The following is a 9,194-nucleotide window of genomic DNA, read 5'->3' as shown; positions in this document are numbered from 1 at the left end:
AAATTTTCTCGGGGAAGTAGGACGTTTTTTGACTTTGCACTAATCTGCCAGTGATAGATAGTTTTGTTAACCACAAAGCCCAGGTGTTTCAAAGATCGGTATTTCGGAGAGAAATCTGCCATTTTAATTTCTATTTGGTTTTACTATTTTCTGAATAGTACTCACTGGGTTTCCGAATTTAGAAAGATATAGGAGAGAGGAAAGAAGGAACTCTAAGAATTAGAATGAGCATTAGGAGCCTTCGTGTTCAGACGGCAATTATAAGTTAAAACCCTCCCGTTACGAATCGGAACAGTATTTATAAACATGCAGCGCAACGCTGAAAAATGCTGATCCATCATGGTTAGACCCGTAACCTCGCAGCCTGTGTTTTATGATTCTTTATTGAAATTATGAATAATCCTTCCGCTGTGCTGAGCGATGCGGCTGCCGTCCTTTCTCTCGTCCTCCCCCACCGAATTCGAACTTGCTCAAGGTTCCTTTGGTTCTCTCGCGCTGAAGTTTTTATTTCGTGAGAATCAAGGCTGTATCGATACAAACGTTGTTTATTCCAGATGCATTCATGGTTGAAGCATCATAATGGATTGAAAGGCTATTTCACCAAAGTACGGTGCATGCCGCCACCTGGCGGTAAGAACAGGGACATGTGAGGATTTAAAAATAGGACCCAGAGAAAGCAATGATGGTGAAGACAGCCTGGGCGAGGTGCTCCGAATTTGAAATAGTGCTCCCTTAGCTGCCACTTTATTATAAGGAAACCCTCACGTCGAGCTTATTCCCAGATAACTTTAGTACATACAGCGGCTGGTTTTTAAGAGGCAATAGCTTTTGATATGTGTACATCGAATTTCTAAGTAGAATAAGTCCTCCACCAGTTGGTAGGATATATGCTTTTTCAGCAACAGTAAGAGAGCAAAGGAACGATGCTGAGGTTTAGTTTCTGAGAAGATCGCAGTTTCTGTTGTATTCGAAACCCATGGCGCTGAAGGTTAATTTTCCACCAATAAACATGCCTGTCTGTCTCCTGCATTCAGATATGCAGCTTTGCCAGAGTTAAACTTCTGCTCAGTAAGGATTAATAAATTAAAAATATCTGTTGAATGTGTACTGCAAACCTAGAAGAGTTAAGCCACATAAGAGATTTAAAAATACACATTTTAAGAAGTCATGCCTCTAAGAACTCATCGGGAAAGGTAACATATACTGCACGCTAAACTCTTTTTTAAATTAAAACAGGATTCAGGAAAAAGATAATTGTCTGTTAGATTGGAATATTTCAAAGCTGCATTGATCATGCAGTTCTGATGCGATCTGGATAGCCCAGTGGAGAAGGGGGGGTTCAGGGGCAGACGGGGGAGGGGCATGGAGTGTGGCCACAGAGCCACAGACACGGGGACCGACCGTGCTGGGAGTGTGGGAAACGCTGAACATGTGCAGAGCGAACCCCAACGTCCTCGAAAGAGCAGTGAGAACCTTGCTCGGTTTGGGTGGTGGGAAGGTGCCATTTAATTTTTTTAGCAGGAGCTAGAAATGAGATTCTTTCATAAACCACTGCATATCTGCAATTATAGGAGAGAAATATTCAGACGTACAATATCGAGAAAATTCGGAATCTATTTTATGTTGGTATCTATGAAACAAAATTGATTTTTGTTCAAGGAGTGTAAGTTTTTATACATTTGTTTCTTAGCCATCACAAGATTTGCTTGTTTGTTTTGTTGTTTTTGTATTTATATCAATTCTGTATCTGTTGGCAAAAGTAAGGGGGACAGAGTGGAATAGTGGCTGGAATAATCATTTTAAAAATAGAGGATGATTCCGATTAACTGGCAGGTTTGATAATTATTTCTGTAAAGAACTATACTAGGAATGTGATTTCTTGATCTCCCTGGCCTACCTGTTACATTCTGAGTGTAGCCATCAATATTTAATGATAACTGATGCATGGACATTGATCGGAAGTTTAGGAGGCATTTTCACACCTACTAAGCAGCAGAAACTGAAACAAAAATCACATTTGGAGAATTTGGAATTCAAATCTCAGGCTCTTAGCAACAGCCTATTGTTTTTCACGCAAGGATAGGGTGCAAAGCCATGTGTACGTATGTGTTAATTTTTAAAAACTAACCAGTCCTATTAAGAATAATTATAATCATTTTTTCCCACTCATTCTGGAAGGTCAATAGATATTTATGCGCTTTTAAAGGTATTCTTTACTTCATGGATAGCTGTACTTTCAAAACCACTGCAATTTATTAGGTAATGTGTCTTTTGCATTTTTTATTAGAGCATTTTGCAGCCACTCTAATCTATGAGAAGAAAGCTACGTTTTGTTCTGCGTACACATTTTGACAACACTCATTATCTGCTAAACAGACCATATCAGTTCTGCAAAAGCCATTATGCTCGACTACAGAAATTCAACTCAGTTTCTTACGAAAAAGCAGATTTTTGCAACAATATATTGGGTCATTACATTTTACTTTATAAAAGGTTTATATGGTGCTTAACGAGTCACTAGCCCGATAAAATGTTAAGCAGAAGACTTTTTTCAAAATGACTACTGCACATTTTCTAGTCCTTAATCCTTCCCCCCGCCTGCCCCCTGCAAAAAATGACTGTTACATCTTTTTTACTCTTTAACCAGGGACCTAAAGCCAAACCAAACAGAGGCAAGAAGTAACTTCATTCTTCTAGAAGGGGCAGGGAGGGGGAAGGGCACAGAGAACCAGAAAGATTCACTTTGCTTGAGCTGGCTGTATCTGCCATACTATTTGATTTTTTGAGATTTGAGTGTTTTTTATTTTTATTTTTAAGGATTCCTCTAAGATGGTCTGAGTTGTCATATGCAAAGAATTTTCCTGAAAATTGTGATTACTATGGCAAAAACAGGTGACCCTTGAACAAGGCAGGGCTTCGGGACACCAACCATCTCCCCCTGTGTAATTTTGACTTTCCCCAAACTGAACTTACTCGTATAGCCCACTGTTGGATGGGAGCCTCGTCCGTAACGTAAACAGTTGGTCAGCACATGTTTTGTATGTTATGTGTATACATACTACATTCTTACAGTAAAGTCACCTGGAGAAAAGAGAATCGTAAGGAAGAAGAAATACATTTTCAGTTTTTATTGAAAAAAAAAAAACCCGTGTATAAGTAGACCCAGGCAGGGTCAGCTGGATATTTAAAGATTGTGGTAACTTTCGAAAGTACCTGCAACGTGTAGCTCGGAACGTGAAAAATCCATCGTAACGTGTCCGCAGTGTTCAGATAACACTGATCATTGATAAACCTTTACTGATTGATTAACCACTGTAAATTTCGAGTTGCATCTAATGTTTTCCTACAGTGCCTGTTCATACCAGGGTCACAAAACTATTATCGAAGAAGATAAACATTAAAAATGCATTTTTATGGGCTACGTGGGATGTTTTTACCTTTACACTGTCTATATACTATAATCCCTAAGGCGCTGTTACTCTAGAGACCTGATTATTCAAAATACCCCATTTCTCTAATGATGAAAGAAGTACATTTTTTCCTAATATTGAAGTCATACCTCACATTTTACTCTGCTGTATTTAACTCTTTACTATCTCTTATGTATATGTAGCCAAATTGTTCACTCCTTGGAGTTCTGAGTGACCTCCCAGCGCCCTCACTGTGCATGATGATCTGGAGGTCATGGACGCTGGTACCTAAAGTTACCAGAATGTGTGAAATGCACCACGGGAGGCTCTCTCATCATCATATGTCTATTTAATATTGATGGGAATAACATATATTTTTCTTATGTTGATTAGGATTAATTTTCTCCTGTCCTGAATTTCCGTGACATTGTTTGTTTGTTTGTTTGTTTTCATATGCTTAAGTAATGTTACAGGGTTTCGTTTAATGTATACCTTCTTCATTTGTATCTTGCAAGCATAAACTTTTCAAAAGTATTTCAATGTTTCAAGTAAGTCTTTTCGCACAGCACATCTAAATTTATACATACAGAATGGAAAGCATAACGATATGCACATGGTAGGCACTTAAGTTTTGCTAGACGAACGCACCAAGTTAAAAAAAAAGTATGGATCATGTACTTTGTTTTTATGAGGGAAAATTCCCATGCTCGTTTGATAAGCCACGCACCTCCAGAGGAACACCGGCTCTGTTAGACACACAAGAAGTAGCGACCGCCACGCCGACACGTCTGAGAATGCAAAGTCGTATCGTTAATCTCGGCTTGACGGTGCGTGGTGGCCGCCATCACCTTGCCTTGCGTTTGTGACGTGAACGGTTTGCTGCCGAGCGTCGGGTTTAACTTCTCTCTCCTTTTTCTTTTTGCCTGTAGCTCCCTGTGAAGGGAACACATTCTTCTGCCACAGTAACATGTGTATCAACAACACACTGGTGTGCAATGGACTCCAGAACTGTGTGTATCCTTGGGATGAAAACCATTGTAAAGGTAATGCGTGATCCGTCCTTGACCTTCGCAGAACCCCCCGCCTGGAGGTGGGGAGGACCTTCGTGCCAACGTTTATATGTATCAGGCGGTCTTAAAAATGGAGTGGAGAGTGGGGTTTATGAACTCCGCGTGCGTTTTTGTAATGGATTGGTCAGCCTTTTCCTTTGCCATCCCTCATTCTCATTTGTTAATGCTCAGTGGACCATCCTTAACCCTTGAACGCTCACTGACGGCATCTCCGTGTTAGACCCCACGGGGCCATGGAAAGGAAATGAGAGTTTTTAGCCAGTGCGTTGTTCCCTCTCAGACTTGGTGCCCCTGAGTCTGTGGTGACACCTGTCATAATTCCATTTCGTCATCATTGAACATGGCGTGCATGCTCTAGAGAGGAGGTGTATTGAAGGAACATTTATGCTTTTAAGTACTTTCGGCCGCTTAAACTCAACTCCAATGTGGTACCCAAATTATTTTCTTCCTTTCCAATGAAAATAGCTCCCCAAAGCCCTGCTCCCTCCTCTAGCCTGTGCACAAGAGTTTGTTTCTGTTGACAGCAATCCTTGGCTTGGTTATACACGTTGCATGTTTGAGTTAAACCGGATAATTCTTATTCGGATTTAATATTAACCAATTTGCAAGGGGAAGGAAACGAGGAGATCACTCATGCTCAAAGTCCAGTATTATCTATTAAAATGCCTTCTGTGGATAGGAGCAGAGAGGCAAGGCACGGCAGCCACGGTTCGTACGTGCAGTAAGAGAGGCAGATCTGGTCTGAAATATTCGCGGGCGGGATGTGAGCACTGCTGTTTCGTGTCTAAGGGATCACTTTGGACTGGGTGGGAAATTAAGTACTTTGTGAAGACTCAACACAGCACTGTTTATTCCTGTTGTCGCTGAGACTGCCTGGAACTGAGCGTCTGCAAGGCGGATGGGGAGGGGTGAGGGATGCTGGCAGCTTGCCCTCCCTGTAGCTGCAGGCTGGGTACCCTAGGGAGAGGAAGCCGGGTGTCATCGGAAGTGCCCCTGAGTCCAGCTGTTGTCAGGATGAAATGGGGGTGGCGGGAGCTTAAATGCCATAGACTCTCACTGTTCTTAAAGAAACATAGGAGATATTTTGGAATAACTGGACCTCCCTTTGCTGTATGCCATTAGGACAATTTCCCAGGCTTTAAACTGTTGGGGTTTTTTAAACATCGTGACCAGTTAGACTCGTTTTATTCGGGAAAAGGCCCACGGGCGCCGTCATGCTGCCATCCCAGAATGGCTGTCTGGAAGTTTAATTACCTTTTGGGTTCAGGGGATGGTTCTGGCTTCGGCTCCAGTTCTCCACGTCAGGGCTAAATAGGTTCAGGACAACGCAGGCCGTGTCCCAGCAGGCGGGGCGGGGAGACCGAGGGGAATCAACTGCTTTCGAACTCAGAGATCATTCCCAAATGCCAGTCAGGAGGCCTCATAAGACTTTCTGCAAACATTTCTTCACATTTAAAGCAGGGAGGGCTGTGGCTAAGGCTAGAACATAGGGTCCTTGTGAATAGTGCGCGTGGTCGTTGATTTAGAAAAATTCGTTTATGTTGCTCTAAGCCTGTAAGAATTCTGCGCTCAGCCTGTTTGGTCTTAAAGTTCTGCGTTTGCGCCTGTCCCATATTGACGCCTGGCGGGTTGTGTCTTGTCTTCCTCGTTGTTTTCACTCTCCTCGACCTGCAGAAAAGAGGAAAGCCAATCTCCTGGACCAGCTGACCAACACCAGCGGGGCTGTCATCGGCGTGACCTCCTGCGTGGTGATCGTCCTTATAATCGTTTCTGTCATTGTGCAGATCAAACAGCCTCGTAAAAAATATGTCCAGAGGAAGTCGGACTTTGACCAGACAGTTTTCCAGGAGGTGTCTGAGCCTCCGCACTATGAGCTGTGCACTCTGAGAGGGGCGGGCGTCACGGCGGACTTTGCCGACGTGGCCGAGGACCTGGAGAACTTCCACACGCTGCGGAGGTCCTCTTCCAAATGCGTGCACGACCATCACTGTGGCTCGCAGCTGTCGGGCACCAGGGGCAGCCGCAGCAACCTCAGCAGCCGAGACGCCTCGGTCCTGGCCGAGCTGCCGCCCGCGCCCGCCAAGCCCCTCGGCCCGGCCCCCGGCAGAAGAAGCATCCTCATCATGAAACACAGCTACTCGCAAGAAGCCGCAGAGGCCTGCGACATCGACGACGTGGAGGAGGTGCCCACCACGAGCCACAGGCTGTCCCGGCACGACAAAGCCGTCCAGCGGTCAGTATCCGTAGGTTTTTTGATGACACCTCTAACCTGAGGACGGAAAGCCTTCCAGGATGTTCCGTGTTGTCTCCCCGTTCCCGTCGCTCCTTTCGTTAACGGTTTAAGCCATGACGTCTCAACATTTTTTTTTTTTTTTTTTTGGTCTTCTTTTTCCGTCCTCTCGAAATCCCACAGGTGTACGTGTGTGTGGACACACGCAGACCGAAGATATGTTATTTATCTCTGCGCATAGATAATATTTATTTCTATAAAAATTAACGGTTTTAATAGATTTCGCAGATTTACATGGCTAATTTGCTTCCATGTGGTTACAGATGCCCCGATCAATATTTATAGTTTTTAATATCCGAGATGATAATTGGAAAGCGTTGCCTTACCAAGGTGGTTAACCCATCTTGTAAAATAATTTTAATGTAGAAATAGCATATTTTGCGATATAATGTATTATATTTTTGGTATGAAAATGAAAATACTTTTTTGCACATATCATAGAGTACTTGTATCACGAATTATATAGGATGGCATGGTGTGCTAAAATACTAAATATTTATATTTAAATGTAGCAAAGATTAGTAGGAATATTTGCTTCATTTTCCTTTTAACATAAAGACAGTATGATCTGTATTGTATTATTAGCCGTAAAATTAGTAAAAATTTTGAGGAAAGCAAATTTAAATTTAGGGAAATCATTATTTTAAATCCCCAAGTCCAATCCACTTACGTTTCGTTTTGCATATTTCCTGGCATTCAGTTTGTTCTATAAATGTCTGTCCTTTCTCAATTCATCATACCCCTTGGAAACCCAAAATATTTTAGTGGATTTAATATTTTCTGCATGCCGATGGCAAAAGTCTATTTCCATCGTTTTAGGAATTTTTACGAATGCTTTTAAGGAATTGTGTGCATGTTTATTTTTTGTGCAAATATCTGTTGAATGAAATAGCCGTAACATTCCAGGTTCTGCCTCATTGGGTCTCTAAGCAAACACGAATCCGAATACAATACAACTAGGGTCTAAAAGAAAGTTCAAGGTAAGCAAACGCCCTTGGCTCCTTCTCCTGCTTTGTTGTATTCTGTTCTGTTTTGTTTCGTTGCAATTGTCTGGTCGGTTTTTTTTTTTTTTGAGGGAATGAGCTACTTATTCATCACTTTCTGAGATACATGTTTCGTAACATTTCATAATGAAAAATATCATGGATTCAATGCTGGTGGAAGAATGACTCTTAATACATGTATCTTTAAAATAAATGTTAATATTTTTACCATCAAGCATTGTACTACGATGTTATTCAAAAGGATGTTCAATTGACAAGTTAAATTTTACATGTTTTAAGGTAAAGATACTAAAAATTAGTGACTTCTTCCATGTACTACCAGAAGAAAACCAAGGTTTTCATAATGAAAAAAAAATCGAATATTATCTCAATATAACTGAAGTCAGTATATACAATTGCTAATAATCTGATTGATTTAATTTGGCGATATTTTACTCCAGACTCATACACTACGTGTTTGGTGGTTCTCATACAATTTGTGCCCTCTTATTTTTGCATGCATATGTAGGTTATGTCATCAGAATTAAATGCAGCATGTTACGTTGAATGCTTGATAATGCGTATAAATACCACGTGTCTCTGTGTACATCTAATGTGTCACTGGATATCACAATGGCTGCCCTTTCAGCACTTGATAGTCTGTCTCTATTAGACTAATTCGTCTCCAATAAAATTCGCTTGACAGCTAATCGCTTAAACACTCTTCAGACCTATCAACTATTCTCGAATTAGGTGAATGCATTTCCACGCTCTCTATTACCTTGATAAATTGGTGTATTTGTATGCCTTTTTCACTGGGAGAAAATGTTTTAACTGTGTTTTATTTTCAGAGAAGAACTGTTTATACAAACATGGGGACTGTGAAAAGAAAATTCTATAGTGAATTGTGAAAAGTGGACATATTTCTAAATTCATTCCACTGCCTTTATCCAAACTTAAGAATTACAGACATTTGTCATTTCTTCGGCAAGACACCCCCGCTGCACAGTGATGTGTTCATTTCGTAATTTGGTTGCTGGCCACCAAGTGCTCCTTAGTATTTAAATACATTTTGAGATTTACTGGAAACTTGAAGAAGAAATTAGTTCCTGATTAAGACTATCCCAACTTTTTTTTTTTAATGTCAGTTTCACTTTGTCTCTATGTCGTTTTACGTCTCTGTTATATAATTGTACATTGTGTGATATGTGAAAAAAAAAAAAGAAAACACAGTTTTGGATGAACTTTGTGTTACATGTACATTGTTTTCATTATATAGACTGCTTGAGACTAGTGCGTTCCCGAGCGATTTGGAACATGCTACCGTGAAAAGCGAAAACGTGGACCGTGGGAACACCAGCTAGAGGTCTTACGGACTCTAAAAACACCTGTCGTCGCATTGTGATTAAACGCAGCCAAAAGGGACGAGTAAAAGTACTAG

General features: G+C 41.2%; 1 protein-coding gene across 1 annotated transcript in view; it reads left to right on the top strand.

Annotated features, from left to right (window-relative positions):
• The window catches only part of NETO1 (neuropilin and tolloid like 1), an 86,031-nt gene extending 78,294 nt beyond the window's left edge, over positions 1-7,737 (top strand). The window contains exons 9-11 of the mRNA XM_011367342.1: positions 4,340-4,453; positions 6,155-6,713; positions 7,677-7,737. Coding sequence (XP_011365644.1) covers positions 4,340-4,453; positions 6,155-6,713; positions 7,677-7,737 — 734 coding nt within the window. The remainder of the gene's footprint in view (positions 1-4,339; positions 4,454-6,154; positions 6,714-7,676) is intronic.
• Positions 7,738-9,194: the final 1,457 nt, after the last annotated feature.

The sequence above is a fragment of the Pteropus vampyrus genome, unplaced genomic scaffold (genome assembly GCF_000151845.1).
Source record: "Pteropus vampyrus isolate Shadow unplaced genomic scaffold, Pvam_2.0 Scaffold132, whole genome shotgun sequence".
NCBI classification, from domain to species: Eukaryota; Metazoa; Chordata; class Mammalia; order Chiroptera; family Pteropodidae; genus Pteropus; species Pteropus vampyrus.
This window is presented reverse-complemented; position numbering and strand designations above follow the sequence as displayed.